We start from the raw sequence: 20,461 nt of genomic DNA, 5'->3' as shown, positions 1-20,461 counted from the left end.
GCTAACTACAAAAATATTTTTGTTTTGGATTACAGAGGGCAGTTGATTATGAAATAAAATTTTAATGTTCCTTTGCACAGTTATATCACAATACTATTTATTAGAACCAGGCTTTTCAGATATTTTTTTGACTTAGAGCATATGTGTCAGAGTGCTGTTTATTAATACCACATTTTCTGGGCAGTATTTCTTCTATTACAACCACATTTCTGGGTTAATGAGTTAAGAATATTAAGTAAATTATTTCGGAAATCACCAGGGTTTGAAACAAATTAATTTGTAATGCTCACAGAATCACAAAACGGTTTGAGTTGGAAGTGACTTTAAAGATTAGTAAGTTCCAACCCCCCTGTCATGGGCCTTGACAACTTTCACTAGACCAAGTTGCTCAAAGCCCCATCCAACCTGCCCTTGAACACTTCCAGGGATGTGGCATCCACAACTTCTCTGGGCGACCTGTTCCAGGGCCTCAGCACCCTCACAGTAAAGAATTTCCTCCTAATGCCCAATCTAAACCTACTCTCATTCAGTTTATAGCCATTCCCCCTTGTCCTGTCACTACATGCCATTACCTTCTCCAGCTCTCTTGTAGGCTTCCTTCAGGTACTGGAAAGCTGCAATTAGGTCACCCCTAAGCCATCTCTTCCAGGCTGCACAAACCCAATTCTCCACCTTTCCTCACAGGAGAGGTTCTCCAGCCCTCTGATCATCTTAGTGGCCCTGCTCTGGACTTGCTCCAACAGGTCCATGTCCTTCCTGTGCTGGAACCCCAGAGCTGGATGCAATGCTCCAGGTGGGGTCTCTCTCACCAGAACAGAGCAGAGGGGCAGAATCCCCTCCCCTTCCCTGCTGCCCACACTGCTTTTGGTGCAGCCCAGGACACATTTGGGTCTCTGGGCTGTGAGTGCACATGGCTGGGTCGTGTCCAGCCTCATCCACCAGCAACCCCAGGTCCTTCCGGGCAGGGCTGCTCCACATCCCTTCATCCCCCAGTCTGTGTTGATACTGGGAGTTGCCCTGACCCAGATGCAGCACCTTGCACTTGGTCAAGTGTATTGCACATGTACAGTACATTTATCTGTGTGTGGTTTTACACCATTCCATGATTTGAATATGCAAACCCCGTTTCACTTATGGTGTGATTGTACATCTTGTAAGCAAAGAGTATTGTACTAATACCACCTTTTTTTTTTTTCCGAAATATTATGTAGGATTTTAGACCTTTGGCGTCTCTTTATTTCCATAAATCATATGATGAAGATTCAAAACAGTGCTATACATTTATAAAAAGATACGTGTGCTGCACACTAGTTTTTGATTTTTTTTAATGCTTTTGAAATATGAGGAAACATTTTAAAACAAAAAGCTGAGAATTCAGCAACAATAAAAATCCATTTTCACTGTGAAACTTCCAATATGTTGGAAGCATCACAATACTCATGTTCCGTATGTGTCTACACTGGAGTTTCAGTTGTTATATATGAATTTCCCAGAATGTGTCTTAAATTCTTAGTATCTTTTTGTGCAGATCCAATCTTCTATTTTTATATAAAGGTCTAACTTTTACAAGTGTCTCTGGGCTATGCCTGAAGTTTTGAGAAACCAAATTATTATTCTTATACTTAAAAAACTCTAAACCTTGACATTTGCATTTCCTGTTTGATTCTAAATAATGTTCCAACTATTTATTACTACTGCTCTTCCAGTAGTAATTACTCTTCTCTATCAAAATAGCCAAACTCAACTCATACCTTCAGGCTACTACTGCTTAATTAGCAAAACTTTTATTTCAGTGAGTCAGAGGGTGTATTTGGTCCTAATTTTCTTTGCTTGTATGAAAGTATATTTTTCTTATCTATATTTGCACTGTTTAAAATCTCTGATTTTCTTAGCTGAACCTTCTTTTATTATTTATTACTTTGGAAGAATTTGTGGTAATATCATACATCAGAAATACACAGAATTAAGTTTGAATTTATCGTTAAACATCACTGGTCATGTAAATCTCATTATCTCTGGTTGTAATAAGACCAACAGCTTCACAGAAAAACAAGATTCTAGAATCAAACTCTGCCCCTAGTTATACCAACCTAAGCCTAAAGAATTCATGTTAGTTATTCTTAATATAATTTCAAATTCAAAATATTTACAACCATTTTATTTTTATTCTAGTATTCAAATTCCCTAAACTTACACATCAAGCCTGTGTATATTCTGGGTTTGTTACAAATTGAGACACAGTTGAACTTTCTTTCATTTTAAGCATGTTCAAATGTAGAGATGAAAAATTAAATACTTGCATGATGGTTTTTCAGAATTTAAGCATTTTTATATGTCTCTAGACATGTTTTGTTTTGAATGAGAGGTCAATGGATTCTTTTTGAAAATGGAGGTTTGTGAAAACATTTTTTGAAAAAAACAGCTATGTTATGCCTGTCAACAGATATTTGATACTTATTTTTTAGTTCACAAATTTTCAATTTCACATAGTTGGAAAGCTCAGATTTATCCTCCTTTTTAAGCTTTGGGGATGGAATCAATTGGAAGGAAAAGAATTCATTTTATTTCACCATTTTTGGAAAAGTAAATGATAATAACAGCTATAATTGGTAGCTGACAAGTGACAGATGCTTCCAAAAAGAAAGCAGGTGTCCAGTGATTTTTCCTAACATAACTTCTCAGCCTCTTGGAAATCAGTAATTTTGGAGTTATCTGAGACAGGTGCTGCCTGTGGACTACTGCATTTAACAGCTACTTTCTCCAAAAATTTATCAAAAATTTTAGAAATTTGAAACTTCCCCATTTTTTACAGAAAAAAAAAAAAGTTCAATAAATCTATCAAATAAATAAAAAATGTTTGCATTCTTTCTTATTTCCAAAGCCAAATAAGTTTGTTTCAAGGTTCTTACTTAATTGCTCCTCCTCCAATATGCAGCTATTTCAGTGATACTTGTGGTCATACACAAGTACAATACTGTTTTACCAAACTTTCTAGACATTTAAATGAAAATCCTGTCATTGCTGGAGACAGACAGGAGCCTAAACTAATACAAATGAGATTTTCACATAAAAATGAAGAACAAGTAACAATTACAACTTCTAACTTAACTTTGTAATTCCATTCCAGTACCAAAAGGTGTATATTTCTTAAGAGGCTTGCAGAATTTAATGTCCTGGACTGTTTCTTATTTCATTATTGCAGAGTGAAACCACACAAGGTTGAAGCATTGTGCTTCATTCCTTTAAATAAAATTAATTCAAAAAATCTTAGAACATACAAAGCCTTGGAGAATTTTAATGGTATAAATATCACGCTATGTTCTACCCCAGTCCTGTGCATGAAACCTAATTAAAAAATCACTAGAATGGGCTGGTATAACTGAGAGCAGAATTTCATACCTCTGAACAGATATAGGTAGAAAGTATTACCGTTGACAATCTGACTACATTTCAAAATTAAATATTCTGCTATTATTTTACAGTAATTTTACACTTCTGTAGAATATGTAATTAACATTCATGTTCCCTACAGTTATTTGTTTTTATGCAATAGGGATAATGTTGCAGAACTATGATACTGTACTAATTGAAAATTACTGTCAAAGTCCATAGATACTGTACTGTAATGCATCCACTGACAGTATATACAGAAATGTATTGGCCCTCGTTCCTATGCAAAAAGTTACTTCATCATTAAATTTCTTCAAGAATGATTAAACTGCTAAATTTTAAACTGCCAAAGGTGTCTGGAGAGAATAATGATGAGTCATTCCTTTTTTCAAACTGTGTGTAGAAAATTAAAAATGTGTTTTAATTTTATACGTTACTTGAAAGGTTTAAATATTGAAGTATTAATAAATAGATAATATTTTTAGATCAAGTATATGAAGGTATTTTGTGAAATATTCGTGCTACAAAAATGACATATGGTTTCCTGTTAGGCCATGTATTTACTTCTAACTGGAATAGCATGTTGACTTGTGATTTAATATTTTGTAGTGTTCTTTAAGGACCAATTCACTCTAACAAGACACTATTAAGCCTGAAGGTAAAACAGCAGTCATGCATTTAGCAAGCTTTATATCCAGCACATATTTAGTCCCACAAGGGATCTTTATTCATGTGACCAAACACATTGATTTCTATAGAACTCACCATAGGACTTCTTGTTGGAAAAATACCTGCGGCTAATTGTTTAGTTTTGATTGCCTGAATATAAACAACTAAATTAATTTAGACATCTTAGTTGCTTAGGAGAATAAATACATATTTTGAGGAATAGCCTGCTATAAAAATATTTTTGTGTAGCTTTATATAAATTGCCTAACTTCCTAATGAAAATAAGTAATGAAATAAGCTTAATTTATCTTAATTACTGTACAGTTTTAAAAAAAGTGCTTAATATGTGATACAGAATTGTACACGTACTATGAAATGGAGACCTCTATGTATTTAGCAACAGGTTATTTGTTTTCTATGGATAGTAAGGTATTCTTTCTTAACATTGTCTAAAATAGAGTTCTATTACAGGTTCTGTGTGTCTTTAATTTTATCTTACAATTCTATTAACTGTGGAAACTATGTACAAGTTAATTAAGTGCACATGTTCTTGAATTATTTAGATTTTTTGAGTTATTCAGAGATTAATTATTTTGTAATTGTTTTGCAAGGTCTTTATCTTGTGGTAATGGTTACTGTGAATTGGTGCCATATTTAATTTTTTGTTCCAACGTTGTGAATTATATGATGTGCCAACATGAGAAAGTACATTCATATTTTTATTTGGCATTAATTGCCCATAAAATAGTGTGTCTCTGTGTTTGTGTCTGTATGTTATTAGCTGCCCAACTAGCATTAAAGGAAATCATTCATTAATATAAAGCAATGAGTTCTCAAGCAGCTATAAATTTCACAGGTATTAATATAGCTAGGAAACAGCTTTCCTCTAAAAGTTAGATATATCAGGTGCATACAATTAGATAGATTGAGTTTTTCAGTATAATATTTTCATATATGCAGTGGTAATGGATGCATATGCATAGATCCTTGCAGACAGTGCATCTCCTAATACACAAGGTTTTGATTTCTTGGCTATTCATCCTGTAGTATTTTCTGTCAATATAATGAGTAATGTTGCAGTACTGATATTGTATCACTGTATGATACTGCTTGAATTAATTAGATTACAGCCTTTAAAATAAGTGACACATTTAACTGACTTGAACAATGATCTCTGTCATTATATATTGTTTCTCATGCCTTGTTGGCAGTGTCTTACAGTGAGCATAATATGTCTCCCATGTGTAATATTCTCTTTGTAGTTGTGTTTGTCAGACTGTTCGTGCTGTCTCTCTGAACAGGGCTATTATAAATTATTAGTAATGCTCTTTATCTATTTTTCCATAGACTGTGTTTTACACAAAAATCAATAAAAATCAATGTAAGGTATTTTGCTTTTTCTTCTGTGCTTATGCCAAATAAATTTTAGCTTGTGTTTCTTTACAATATGTGGGTGCTTTGATCAGCATTTTCTGTGAGAGATAAAACTTGAATGTGAGTTCATAAAAACATTCTAAGGGGAATTTATTTCTCTTTCAATGTCTGGATAACAGATTTTTCACACAGATACACTGGATAGCTATATCCCTTATCCTGCTCTAAGATATTCTCCATGCTTTCAGAACACAAGAGTGAACAAACACTACAGTACTATCAGCATATATTCAGCCCACTTTTCATTCAACAAAAAGTTTGGCCAGGCACCAGTAAGTTTGCCAAGTGTCTGGTTGTATGTATGAAAAAGCATTACTCTTTAAATGAAACAAAAAGGTGAAGCACTTTGCAGTCCTTCATTTGGAAATACGTAACTTTTTTCCTAGGAGGCTTACACCAGCATGAAAGGAAAGAGGAAAAGAATACATGAGAGGTATAATCCTGCTTAACTGTTGATTGGCAGCATAAACTGTGCTGAGTGCAGAGAAGTAAAGATGCATGGGTCAGTGGAGCTGACAGCATCTGCATTGCTTTCACATTAGGTTACATGGCCTTCCCAGACTCCCAAATTGAATATAGGTATTTTTAAAATTCAGAACATTTAATATCTGTTTGTGCCATGCCTAACCTAACAGTAACATTTTGGACTTCAAAGTCTGTCTTTTCATGGCTTTTATTTTTTTTCATCTCCCCATATATCTATATCTCAGTGCTTGTTCTACTGAATGTTGATATTATGCCGGCAGCTGGGGCCCCAAACTTACACCTTTGTCCAGCCTTCCCTTGTACTGTACAAGAGTGTTAAGTTCTGTGTCCTGTGATTTGCTGTGTTTCCTTACAATAATAAAGATCAGTGTGAAAGTTCCCATCAATTCCTTACCACCCCATGACCTCAACACTGTATTTTAATAGTACAGGCAGGTAAATCCAGATGTTGGAAGCTCTGTTGACTTTACGGGATTACGGTTGAGTCTACTGCCAGCCACTTCACAGGTCTTTTCCTTTTTTTCTGTGAATATCAAACACAGAAGGTCTGTCAGGACAGAAAAAAAAAAAGAGAAAAGGAAGTCAAGGAGTCAACAGACTGATTCTTAAGAAGACTCTGATTTCTGTACTTTAAAGACCTACAGATTCAATACAGCCAAGGAAAGGACATCACTTGACTAGACCTGAAGACCCCCATTGCAGCATATGAAAGGTATATACTGAATAATAGTCCTTTAAAAGCTTGCAACCTAATTTGTAAAACAGTAAATACCAAGTGGTAGAGGAAATAATTCAGTCAGCAAAGTCAACAGGAGATTACTGGCAGACCTCGATATGTAATCTTGATTTTCTAACACACAGCTGTGTCCTATACATAGAATCCTGCAGTTTTATAAAATATAAGTTTTACCTCAAGAATAGAGTTTGCTGAACTGTCTTCACACCAAAATAATTTGTCGTCTGTCAAAACAGAAATCTTCTTTACATCAAGTCTACTTTTCTAACATATTTCTTAGCATTTGTAAGACTTAAAAATCAATACTCTCATAAGTAAGGCCTTGGTGTCTTGAATATTTTCATTACCAACAGAAGAGGTAGATGTGATTAAAATACAATATAAGCCTGTTAGAGCTTTATTAACTTTTGAGTAAATATTTTCACAGTTGATGCATGCTTTTGAGGATGGGCATTTGCCACTTCCCAAGGGCAGCAGAATCCTTGTAGTCAAACTTGCATAACGTAGGTTTCATCCCAAATTTCAAAAGCTTCATTTTGAAGAAGGTGCACAGTGAGCAAATGGACCTTGTGATATGATCTTTGGAACAGTGAGCCAATAAATGGCATGTGACCTAAGCTTATAATTTACCGAGTAAGTTGCCCAGTTTAGGTATATTCTCTATACATTTGTTATTCAAATACAGAGCAACAAAACTTAGAACCAGTTAAGCTACAATGAAAATAAATGTTAGCAGGTTTTTTTTATATAAGCTTTAAAACTGAGTACGTACAACTTCAGTTCCTAGCTGGGCACCAAGGCAAAAAAAATATTCAGCTTGTTCAGCTAACTGCCTGCAGACATACAAGCATTGTCAGCACAATTAATCTCAGTTGCTTAATAGAAAATCTTGTTCCATCCAGTGTAAGCCCAGATACAAAACAGAACGTTCACAGAAACAAATATTTAAGTAGAACATGGAAGGGCCAGTAAAGTGGTTAGAGTAATGGAGAGGTGTGTGTACATGGACAGATGAAGTGTCAAACACCAGCTCCAACTGCATTGTCACATGGTGTGAGGGAACTACGTAATGTGCTACAGGTCCTGCCTTTGTATGACCTGGGTTCTATGATTGCAACTCAGGATGTCGTGGATGTCAAAGGAGTCATTGCATTTCCTAAATTCAGAGTCCCGTACTATGCTTGGCTATATTTTTCCCATCATTTTTGAGTTGCATACAGGATGAATTTCTACTAAATGCAGAGTGTGCATGGATATTCGTGAGTATACACAATATTGTGTATTTACCCTTTGATGAAGAGAACTCTATAGCATATGTGAGTTCTAAACGTGAGATGCACCTTATTTCTGCAGAAGGCAGGTATGAAATGGGAGGGGTGTAGCATATAAGCTGGAAAAAATGAAAATAAGAACTGTGTTGGTTATAGTTGGAGCCAGAAAGGTGTCTTTCTTTATTGTTATGAATCACTTCACATAAAAGCTGTCTGGAGATTTAAACAGCTATATTAGCATTTAATAAATTTATTCACATATTCAAATATTTGTTTGGAATCACTGTAGTTAATTATTCGTTAATGAAAACTGAGGTTGGCAGAAACAGGGCCTGCACTCAAAGATTTGGGATATGTGCGTATCCAACGTGACGTGTGTGCAACTTGCCCAAAGTTTATTGATGCCTGAAAGATAGGCTGGAAATAAATCCCCATAGACCGGTGTCTGTAGAGCAGGTACTTGTTTATTGCAGCGCTGGTGGTGAGGGGGATTTTTCCTCTTAACTCAGCTGCCTTTGTCAAGTGCTGTAGTATATTTATACAGTAAATTTTGCTTAATGTTGCTGTGTCTTTACAGCATCATCACATACGTGCTGGAACTAATTTACATAGCATGATCTCATGGTTATTAGATAATTCTTTCCACTGCGCATGCACTTCCCCAATTTGGGGGTCTTCAGGGGTCTTTGATGAAGGCTTCTAAAGTCTTCTTCGCACTTGAACTTTTCAACTTTGTCTTCGGGGCATGCGCAGTTACAATGGTATAACTTTGGTCCATCTGGTCTTAACCGGCCTAAATTCTTCGTATTGTGGCTAATTGGCTTTGGCTTGCCAATTTCTCATTAGTATTACGCTTACCTATCTCTAAAACTATACACCCGGTAAGTTTTGTTTTGGTTTGGTTTTCTTTCTCTTTTTCTCTATTCTGCATATAAGCAACTAGTTAACTATATACTAGCCATTACATTGTATAAAAAGTTATTAATATTAGATTATATGGGTATCAAAAGTTATGATTCAGATTATATAAGCATCAGGTTACAGGTATAGAAGTTATGATTCAGGCTACGTAAGTAAAAGCTATGATTCAGGCTATATAAGTATAGAAGGCTATGCTTCAGGTTATATTGATATTCTTCGAGTTATATTGATAAAAAGTCATGATTTAGGTTATATTGATATTAAGGTTACATAGATATCTGATAACCCAAGCTATATAAGCACTTTGTTACTTTGACCTAAGTTATATAGACATCAGTATCCAAATCCTAGGAAGGGCAGCTAAAGTGAGCAGTCCAGAAGAGTACCTGCAAGCCCACCAAGCGCTGTGTTGTCCTTGAATCTCAGCTGTCAACTAAGCCTCAAACAGCTGCTCGCTGTTTGCAAGTAGAACATATCTACATCCCCTTACCCTTCTGTCCCTGCCTTTATTACTTTTTTGTATTGGTCTATGCAGAGAAAAGGTTCCTCTCGCCCCCTGCCCCGCTGCCATGCTACTCAAGGGAGTGCTTTCCTGTCTGGGGCTTGTCATGGTGATCTTTCTTGGAGGGTTTTTTCGTGATTATTTCTTAGGGATTGACCAGCCTCTTCCCTTCCAGCTCCACAGCATGTGGGAGCCGCCGAGCCTCTGCACCGCACGGGGTGGGGAAATGCTTTTCTCGCCGAGGTCGCGTTCACAGATAACAGCCCACGAAGTGACTTTGTGGCAGGGTGGAGGAGAGCGTCAGCCGCGGGGGTCGTAGCAGAGCCCTAGCAGCGGAACGAGGCAGGAGGGGCCGGGCGGGCTCTGCGGGCTGCGGCGGTGCGGGCGGGCCGGGCCCCGGCGCCGGGAGGAGGCGCCGCGCCGCTCCCATGGCAACGGCGGGGCCGCCATGGCCTCGCTGGCCGCGGCCGAGCCCCTCGCCTCACAGGCGGCCTCCCGCTCCCCGGCTCTCGGCCCCTCTCGCTCCCCGGCTCTCGGCCCCTCTCGCTCCCCGGCTCTCGGCCCCTCTCGCAGCGGCGGCGAGTGGCGCAGGAACACCACGGACGCCGCTCAGGTGAGCTCTCCCGCGGGCAGGGGCACCGCCAGCCCTGCTGCTGGCCCGGAACCCCTGCCCTGCCCTGCCCTGCCCTGCCCTGCCCTGGCGGCTTCCTCGGACTGAGAACAAGCCCCGCTTTGTACTCCGCACACAGCCTGGATTTACCTGTCCCCGGGTAAATTCACATTGGTTTAACGCGGCTATTTCACATTTTAAAAACCTTAAAAGCAAAATCTCGAAATTTAAAAAAGAAAAAAAAAAAAGTTAAAAGCGTTGCTTTTTCAGGATACCCAGTTGAGATCGGTGGATCTGGATCACGTCATCAAACTACTCAAAAGTTCGGACTCAGTAAGTAACCCTGATAACTCAGTAAGTAACCCTGGTACCTCGCTATCTCAGTTACACAGGCAGTAATGGGGCTTAGACAAATATTATGTACATTTACTTTAGTGCACCCACCCTGAATAAACTCCAGCACAGGTGACTGGAGCTACAGAGCACAAAGCTGAGTATTTCTTCTGGTATTTGAATGCTTCTGGAGATGATAATTGTTATAAAAAAATTGTGCCAATTCTGGGTTTATGTTAAAAATACGCAGAGAAAGAGATCACACAGGCACTTAAAAAAGACAAAAGCATGTGCATTCAACAACTAGACGTGAAGAATTCTAGCCTGTTTGCTAATTTTAGAGTACTGAAACCTACAGTGGGAAACAGATATACATACAACCTTATTGAAAGTATGTCATGAATTCATGTAATTGTCCAAGTTAATTGCTAACAGTTCTCCAGGGAGGTGATTCTAAATGAAGGAGAAATGCACAAAGATCAATGTTGAAGAATAAATACAACTACCTAGGCACACAGGAGAAGCAGCATCTCATGGGCTTTTTCCAGATGATTTTTAGTTTCCACAAGATGATTTGGCAGATTAAATTCACTAAGCTATCAAATAATTTTGATCCAAAATATGGATAATTTATACTCTTAAACAAGAACTTGATTAAACTTAGCACATTTTAAATTAATTCCCCACAGAGAAGTATTTATATCTTTCCCCTCTCCCCCTTTTTTAATACAGAACTGATAGAATAAACTTGCTGTCTGAAGAAAAAAGTGCCAGATGATATTGTTTACTGCTTCTGTATAGAGCGTAAGATATATGATAAAATGCCCATAGGATTCTGGGCTTGTAGATTCCTGAAACGGCTTCCTGGCCTGCCTCAAGTTGCAGGTGCTCAGGAGAGCTGAAATGAATGCTGTACATTGCTGACACACCCTGACATATCCTCACTTCAGTTGTTTTCAGCTTTGAAGGCTGTTTCCTAGTGGTGCAGAGCACTCTAAGCCACTTAGATCTACATGCTTACACATTTATGTTGTGGGTGACATAGGTTTGACTTTCTTAGTTGCATTGCAAAGAATCCCAAAGAATTTAAGAGGACTCCACACGTTTGAACAGGAGTTTTTAAAAGCCTCTTCAGTTACAAGAGAACAGACTTCATACCTAGAAATGAGGCTTCATTGTGGAGTTAATCCTGCTGCAAAGCACTTTCAGAATTTCATTGTGTCTTGTAAACTTTTTAATCTGGTTTGCACTTTCATTTAAACTTAAAAGGGGATAAACATAATCGTTTAATGTTCTAGGGCAAACTGCAATTAAAACCTGCTTTTCATTCTTTTACTTAAGAAAGATTTGGAAAAAGAGCAGCTGAAAACTCTCAAGAAGGTAGTCAAGCATTTTGAAAATGGACTTGTATCCTTTTTGCCACTGTAGAATTCTGAAGTCATGGTGTTTTATGTATGGTAATACTCTGACTTTTCAGCCAAGTATTTGATGCTGTATTATGCTTCCACGTGGAGAATAGGGATGATCCACATACATCCTCACCACTAGCCTTCTTGTCTGCACACAGCCAAGGCTGCTAGGTTGGCAAGATTCTTGGATATTATATTCATTTGTCACAAAATTCAAAAGAGGGTTCTCACCTGTACAGCGGCCGAAATGTAACTGGTGTACTTTCAATTCAGAATAGAAAAGCATTATAATTGCCACTACTTAAGAAACAGCAGATAAAAAAGCAATGACTTCCAGTAAGGAGACATTTTAAGGAAAAATGAAGTCAGACTAACTTTTTTTCATGTTTACATTACAAAGTGAAAGGTTCCAATAATGAGACGTACTAGGAAGGGTGTCAGCATACAGAAAAATGTGATTAATTTCATACAGTTCAGATAACTGCACAGTGATTTAAGGCATCACACTACAGCTGAGTTGTGTACTTAAAGGCAGTTTCTATGAGTCAGTGGAATGGTAGTAACTTCTCAGTCTCAGTTATTTGTTCAGTTTTGATTTTGTGCCTCAATCTCAATATGTATTTGGGTCCAGATTTTCAAACTTCAGTTAGTCACTTGGGAATAGAGTAGAAAACAATTTAAATATCACAAGGCTGTCTCAGAATTTAGATAGGTAAATCTGACACTGTGATGTAAAACTTTCATCCTTCATTTTTAGAAATTTAGTGCTGAACTTCCAGTGAGTTTAGCTAAGAAGACAGCTAAGTCAGATTTGCAAAAGTTGTACTTATGTAAAAGTAAGGCTGCTTCAAAAAGCCTAAGTTTTGACTCACATACTTCTTTTAAACACCTAACTTTGGAAGCATTGGTCTTATTTTTTCTTGATTGTGTCTTTGAGGTGTGATGAGCACAGTTTTCAGCTTTTTCTTCTGATTCATAGTGGTACAACTATATTATTTCCTTAATTTTACATGAAAAGCCCCTTAAGAATGTAGCACAAATTACCAAAATTCTTAACCTGTGTGCAGAAAAAATGAATGAACAAGAAGCTTTCACTGAGCCTTTATGTGAACTTATTCAATTATTTGGGTAAGTACCTCAGCCCCTCTTTTAGGGACTTAAACACTGCTTATTAACATGTTTATACCTTTTCTAAGGCAACTGACATATCCGTACAGTATCTATCTACAAAGCACCTGTATCTGCAAAGTATCCATTGTATCATCCTTCCTTTTCATCAACTGTCTTTTACTTGTGTCCAATTTCTGTTGACTTGAAGGAGGGGCCCATTTTAATAGTTCAGTATCTATGCAGTTAGATGCTACATAATTCAAAACTGTGTTGTACTTGGCCCCAGCTTGCTTGGAAGCAAGGTTCCCCAAGGTGTCTTATTGCCTAAGTCATTCTGGGACTGCTGGCCTCAAAAGATTCAGCAGCTAAGTAGTACTGAGGTGTGTTTTGCTGTTTCAGACAAGCTCTTAAGTGAGTTTAAAAACTTAGGGAGAATAAGGAAGAAAAAAAAAACAAACTGCCACATAGAAAATTAGTGGCATAGTAAAACAGTTATTCAAATACAGTTTTACATAGCTTCCTCTCAGCTGTTAGGCTTAATAAACAGAGAACTTCTCAGCTGAATCTTTTAGTTCCCTCATCACCCTCAGTTGTACTGCTTGTCTTTGCTGCCACGCAGTGGGGAATGAGGAGGTACATCACGGAGTTTAATTTTCTTTGGTGTTTGGTAGAAGCGTGACAAAACTGAGAATGAGTGTATAAAGTCGATAAAATGCAGCTGTGAGGCTTTTCATCTGTTAGAGCAGTTCAGCATTAATTGTGGTTTCTGCAATGAATATATTTTGGAAAATTGCACCCTTGGGTTTTGCTTTAATTTCTGTACTATGGAAATTACACCACAATTCACTACTACTTCGTATGACAGAGACTCCTTTAACCAGAGGCAGGGACTGGTTTGGTTTTTTTAGATTCATTTTCAGATACATTAATTTCTCCAGTAAAATATTCCACTGTTTCATAACTGCTTCTATTTACTTGTCTTCTTCCCACTTATTTTTTTTTTAATGTCTTGTTTCTCCCTCCCCTGCTTCCCCCAACATTTCTTCCATTATTTTCTCTCTTCTTTTTTTTTTTCTCTGGCAGTGTTTACAGAGGTAAACCTACCGGAAAGCTGCTTCTACAGTATGTGCTGCAGAGACCTTAGCATAATACTGTAATGTTTACTGTCAGACAGTTTTTAGCACTTACATGTTTATGTCATATCTGAATATTTTGAATATGTTATTGAGGATTTATTAATATTCGGTTCTTAAAAATAAATTTGTTGTTGGGCTACTTGGAATCAGTTTATTTGCTTTACTTTTATCCATTTCAAGAGGTCTTGCCCAGAGATATGATCCCTTTTTTTCCACCTCTGCACATGTCTGTACATAGCCTAGCTCTGCAGTAGCCTGGCAGTGTCTAGGTTGTAGTTAGTCTTCCACATTTAAATTACATTTGTTTATTCAGCACATCTTGTTGCATCATATTTGAATTATGAAGGTATTATTTATGAATATGTACCACTAATTGCCAACATGTAATTGCAGATTGTGAAGCTCTCAGTGTAGAATCAGCATTGCAAAGAATGCGTTCATCCTGGAAAAAGTGTCCTTTTCTGCAAAAACTATCAAGGAAGAAGAGAAGAGCTGCTGAACTTTTCTGGTGACTTGATTAAAGCATAGCTGTAATATTTTAAAAATTCATTTTTCAGGTTACCATTTCAAAAAAAGAAATCATCTGATGAAATAAACTATTCCGTTGAAGTTTCACAATCCATTGCACACCTGGGTGAGTGTAACCTGATATGCCACAATAAAATTGTTATTATGCTACAATAAAATCAACTGTATTATTAGTAGGATTTTAATTTATTGTTACTCCTTAGTAAATGTAAGTAATTTCTTTAAATTATTCATTCAATCCTCTGTGCTTTATAGTATTAGAAACAATTTTTACTTTGCTCTACAGCTAACCTGTAGATTGGCTAGCAGAATTATCTATTTGCCAGTGTCAAAAGCTACATGAAAATACTTTATCAGTACAGATGAAGAATTAAACCTGTATATAGCCTGTTTCATTTCATTTTGATCTGAGGAATGGGGGTATTACTGTAAACACTGAAACCTGGGATGTGAGGAACACATATCCTTCCTGCTGCTTTGAAACCAAATGGAAGACACAAGTGAGAAACAGTAACTCCTGACTTCCAGCTCAAACCTTCAAAACCCAAAAGCCTGAGAATTATCACCTACAAAGGCAATGTACAAGACAGTTTAATGCCATGCCTTACCAAGAGCAATAGTTTCTGGCTTCAGCTTCCTGTTGCATCTGAGCCATGAGCTTCTGTCTTTCAGAAATCTCTTTTAGGAGTGCTGTGGAGGAAAAGGTGTCAAAGTCATGTCTTAATGTCACTGGACCTCTAAATGCCAAAATATCTTTTTGTGATCCTTTTACATCTTCTTTCATGTCATGTTTGTGATTTTCAAAGAAAATCCTGTAAGCACTGTAGGTTAAAAGGATTCAGAATAGAGCAAGAGTGATAGATAATATGGCTCAGTTAATAGTAAGACATAAATGGTAGAAAGGTAGCCCAATCAGCCTGTCACACATGAAAGAAATATCCTTGAAATAGGCAAAAAAAGACTCTTAGAAGTCTTTATTTTCACAAATCCAAGTCTAAAAAAGACTTTTAGAAGTCTTTATTTTCACAAATTCCAAGCAGAATGACCGCCTAGTTGCTGACAGTTCTCTTTAGAGTTGCATGTCAAAAAGACACTAAAATGCGAAAGATTGTGTATGTTATTCATATTACACACTGCTAGCTCTAGATGAAATTCTCTTGTGAGAAAGATCTCTTTCTATGCTCCCTTTATTTCATATCATATCTGCTTAGAAGAAGAGTTTTTGATGACGTGGTAATGATTGACAACAGCTTGGTGTAGTAGCTTTCCTCAGAATTCCACAATGTCTGGAATAAAATCCAGCGTCTTATAAGTCTCTGTAGCCATGAAACAGAAGGTAACTTTTTGATTAAACTTACACTACTCCTCTAATACCCCTTTGTCTTCTCTGGTGTGGGAGTCTCTGTCTCTTGAATATTTTATGAACTTTGCATTAGATTACAGATTTGTAGGGGATATGACCAAAGGTAATACTAGGTGCTGTACAAAGAAGATACTGTGTTAAGAATACTTTCTAAAAAAATTGAAAAGTCTGTAAATTACATTTGTTTCTCTTTCTGACAGGTTACTTGATGAGAGTGCCAAGCTCTCAAGTTAAAATACAAATCTGTAAGTGTATTGTTAGCTTTTATAATATGGAGCTACCACGAAAACTACTTTCAGGTAAAGCACAGTATTTTTACTTTTTAGTGATCCCAGCTACTTTGAAGTGCCTCTTTTAATTAGCTATCGATGAATTTTTCTTTTTAACTGTGGTTGCTGTATCTCATATATTAAATATATAGCATATATATAATTGGCAAATGTGCAATTAACATGTTTTTATAGAGGTGCATACTCTAAATCTGAAAGAAGTTCATTTTTGTACAAGGAATTAATTTTTACACTTACAGAATTAGCATTAAATAGCATCCAGAAACTGTGAACTGATATGAGATCTCTGAAATGTGGGTAGCGGAGGGGGAAAAAAAGTAGTTAGGATCAGAATTATAAGAAGAGAAATGTAGTTTTCTGCTTGCTTATATGTAGCCTGGAGAGAAGCGGCTCTGGTTTCACTTGTGTTGTGAGGGATAGATCTGAGCCTCTCTAAATTTGATTGAGTTTGTATTATATGGACACATTTGAGCATAGGTTTGAATAAATCATGTGACTTGTCTCTACAGAAAGAGGCTATGCATGAACTCAGGCATGGTCAGAATCCACTGTTACATAATTCCTTTGACTCTTAGATGGTGCCAGAGACTGTTGTCAGGTGAAGTCAGTCACGGATCCCCTCCCTCAGGGGCACAGCATCACTGTGCTCTGAGACAGCACTGGATTGATAGGCAGCCAAACGTCAGGTGAACATTGCCACAGTCTGGCTTACAAGTGCAGGTCAAGGAGCATGCTTGATGTCAATGTGCTCCCCTGCTGCGTTCACGCAGTGTGATACTAGTCCTGTGCCCTCTTACAAGTTTTCATTTATTTTAGGAGGCCTAAAGAAGCTGCAGCTACTACAGCCCTTTCAAAATTCTAGAATTATGAAAGCATCCAAATCTGTTTTTACCTTACGAACAAGACTCAAATCCTGCAAGTAGCTCTGTGTACATTTAGTTCTGTATCTGTAAATAATTCCATCAGGATAAGTGAATGTAATTGAGCAATGTTATTCTTCTTCTGATTTGGAAAATAAGATATGTTATCTTAAAATGAAGAATGTGTTTCAGTGTGATTTTATAAAGTCAAATATTTCATCTCTAAGAATATATGTAAATCTTGCCAAAGTTCGACCCTGCAGAGTTCTCTTATCTATAAAGTAGTATCAACTTGGAGCCTATCAGAGTTTATGCTTAGTTAAATCTCATTTCACCATGTGCATTATCTGTATTTATCAAGCTTGTACTTCATGACATTAGACATACATATATTTATATATATACACACACATATATATTTAAGCTGCTTAAGATAAAATTTAATTTCATGAGTTATCATCTATAAATATAAATTTATTTTCTCAATGTTTCACCTTCCCCATAATTCAGTAATAAAATACAGATTTGCATATGCATGGACAAAAGTAAAAACAGACACATTAAAAAGTCAACCTTGTAAATCAAAGTTTGGATTCGCCTATTTTAAGTAATATGATGATAGAATGCAATAATTCTCTAGTGAACAGGCTACCGAAGAGAACTAGGTTGTGCACCAACAACTTCCTGCATGACTGAAGAAAGTTTTTCACCTCTATAACCCTGCTTTTGCTTTCATTGTCTAAATCCTAAGAAACATTTAATTTATGTAGCATTTAAGTCTGCTTGAGAGTGAGTCTGTTGGATATGTTTTAGGCACTATTCAGATACAAGAAAAGCAGGTCTTGTGTATTGGATTTTTTTTCTTGACTGCTTGAAATATGGTACTTGATTCTCAATTCTTTCCTGAGAAAGGATGAACATTTTATGAAATAACCAAAATTCTGAGTATTTATTGCATTATAACTAAAGCGATTTTATATGCAGGTTACCAGCCAACAAGTGCAAGCTATAAAATCCAGATGGCTGAAGTAGGAGGATTAGCAGAAACTCTTGTTTTGTCACTAGCATTAGTTGAAAATCAACTTATTGAGAAATTGTGGGTACTCAAAGCTCTCCAGCATCTTTCCATCTCTGGTTAGTACAAACTGTTCTTTCAATAATCTCATTACCACTGATCCTAGATCATTTGTTCTGTGAACATGCCTGAAACAATTACTGGCCTACAGAGAATTAATTACTCATATTTTCATAATTTCAGGAAGAAATTGTGGACTAATGATGAAGGCCCAAGCAGCCAGCAGGCTCTGTTTGTATCTAAATGGTGCTGATCCCTCAGGACAGCTGGTGTTCCGTTCCTCAGATATCCTATGGAACCTGCTAGAAAACACCTCAAAAGAAGAAGTTGTTAATCAGCTCAGTACCTTGGAATGTGTACAGTAAGTCCATAGAGTATTTTATGAATTAATGTTGTAATTTTGGAGACATCTAAAGTATTCTGTGGTGTACCATTTTGTTTGAAATTGACTGAGAGAAATGCAAATGGATCTCTTATTATGTCCTCATTAAGTTTTCAGTATTAACACAGTTGTTGCTGTTATAGGGCAAGAACAAGGTGTTCTGCTGCACAGTGCAGGAGAAATAACCCTGTCTGTTGCTTTATACCATAAAAAAGTTAATTGCAGCATTTTCAAGCTCCCACGTTAGGCTCAACAGGCTAGTATTCCTTCAATGTTGAAATGCTTATGTTATAAAATTAGAAGGAATTTCTATGCCATGATATACAAGGTTTATTTCTAGATCCTCTGCTGGAGTAAATAACAGGTTCTTCCTGTTAGACTGTTTTAAGTATTTAAGATTAGATATTTCTTCTCAATCATCATTCAGCAATGTCCAGTTCCACGGTTGAGTAAATACTGTGTCTTTGCAATAATTAATTACAAAACAAACAGTGGAAGGTGCAATTTTTAATACATGCATCTTGCATATATGAATAAATTGGATGTCAAGTGGTACCCAAAAGAGTCCATTTCATAATAAAGTTTTAAGTAATTTCACTTGCAGTTAAACCCTAAGGCTTTGAAAAGTATGATTCTGAATAAGGATTCATATACATGGAGCTGTCTAACATTAGAATATCAAAGGAAAGGTAAAATGCATTTCATTTTCTTTTAAGTGCTTTGAAAGAAGTATTTGTAGACCTTCTCATGCATGGCTTCCGGCGCTGCGATTATCAGCTACGGAATGACCTCTTGGTGATTGCCACATTAGTAGCTGAAAACCCTGCAGTGCCCATGGTTGTAAGTATTTAGAGTTGTATTCCAAAGACTAATCTCTTCTCCTATGCTGTCGTAGGCTCAGTATTCTTCCCCATTAGGGTTCTAATATTTTTTCCTACTGTGTTTCAGAGCTTTTTTCTTTCTTGGGTTTGCTGAGCAAGAAAACATTTTTTCTTTCTGCAATTGTCTTTACCTCAAAGAGAATTAAAATCTGTAGGTCATTAGCCCAGACTACTAGTGTCAACCTTATTTAATACTTAGAAAATCGCATTAACGTTATTTATGTACAAAAGTTAATGTTAACTCTTGATTTCTTGTACGGAGTCTTGAACGTGCCATTCTCCTATAATGAGTTTCGCACTAAATCTCATTTGTTGTTTGAAGATGTAGACTATATTCATATGACCCAAATTCAATGTGTGCCTCATAACTGGGAACAAGAAGGGTTGTCCAAAAATCAGCTCAGGAGCTCTAAGTAAGATTCTGAGAAAATAATTACTTAGATCCAGTTAATAAGAGGCACATAAATTCTTCTAAAGACTACATCACATAATGCACTACCATGACTTTCCTGAAATGTGGATGACTCATTCTTTTGTAATATCCCAGAATTTTTATGAGAAACCTGCAGAGAAATTAACTTTTTATAGATGTTAATATTCCTTTAGTCTCTTGTTTTACAGTTAAGATTTAGAACTTCAAATGAAGTTGTGACAAACATATTGAATAATTAAGCAGTCAAATCCCTGTGGATCTATTGGCTGTTCAGGAATATATTACTTTCTTCTTGAATAGAAGTTTTCCAGTTGGCTGTATTACTAAACAGATGTTGTAGTCTGTAATGAATCTTACAGACTTTTCATTCAAGCTTTTCATTTAACACTAACTAGTATGAAATGTCTGTTGTACTAGAGCAGCAACATATTTGATGTCTAGAACATTCAAATTGTTTATCTGGCTGTAGAAACAGGGCATTTTTTTCCTACAAGATAAGTAAACAGGATATGTATTTTTAATTCCTTATACTAAAAGGAAGAAAAATTGTTTCTATGCAAAGAAAATATTAAAACAATTTAGGTTCTTTACTCTCAGCCTGCCTCGAGATTTTACAAGGTATAAATATCCGGTAGGAAAAAC

The 20,461-nt window shown here is 36.6% G+C and overlaps 1 protein-coding gene across 20 annotated transcripts in view; it reads left to right on the top strand.

Annotated features, from left to right (window-relative positions):
* The window catches only part of LOC104689186 (metalloreductase STEAP2), an 81,587-nt gene that overhangs the window by 16,319 nt on the left and 44,807 nt on the right, over window positions 1-20,461 (top strand). For 12 of the 20 annotated variants that reach the window (XM_039549225.1, XM_039549224.1, XM_039549223.1 and 9 more), the window contains 8 exons: window positions 10,290-10,352; window positions 11,698-11,759; window positions 12,780-12,889; window positions 14,565-14,641; window positions 16,099-16,197; window positions 18,033-18,182; window positions 18,307-18,484; window positions 19,222-19,345. In XM_039549225.1, coding sequence (XP_039405159.1) covers window positions 10,290-10,352; window positions 11,698-11,759; window positions 12,780-12,889; window positions 14,565-14,641; window positions 16,099-16,197; window positions 18,033-18,182; window positions 18,307-18,484; window positions 19,222-19,345 — 863 coding nt within the window. Of the gene's footprint in view, window positions 1-6,521; window positions 6,692-9,831; window positions 10,023-10,289; window positions 10,353-11,650; window positions 11,760-12,779; window positions 12,890-14,400; window positions 14,536-14,564; window positions 14,642-16,098; window positions 16,198-18,032; window positions 18,183-18,306; window positions 18,485-19,221; window positions 19,346-20,461 lie in introns of those variants that run through there. The other 8 variants (XM_019285485.3, XM_039549231.1, XM_039549243.1 and 5 more) reach the window with 8 other exon arrangements.

This window comes from Corvus cornix, chromosome 2 (genome assembly GCF_000738735.6).
Source record: "Corvus cornix cornix isolate S_Up_H32 chromosome 2, ASM73873v5, whole genome shotgun sequence".
NCBI classification, from domain to species: domain Eukaryota; kingdom Metazoa; phylum Chordata; class Aves; order Passeriformes; family Corvidae; genus Corvus; species Corvus cornix.
Note: the sequence above shows the minus strand (reverse complement) of the source record. Positions and strands in the feature narration are given on the sequence as shown.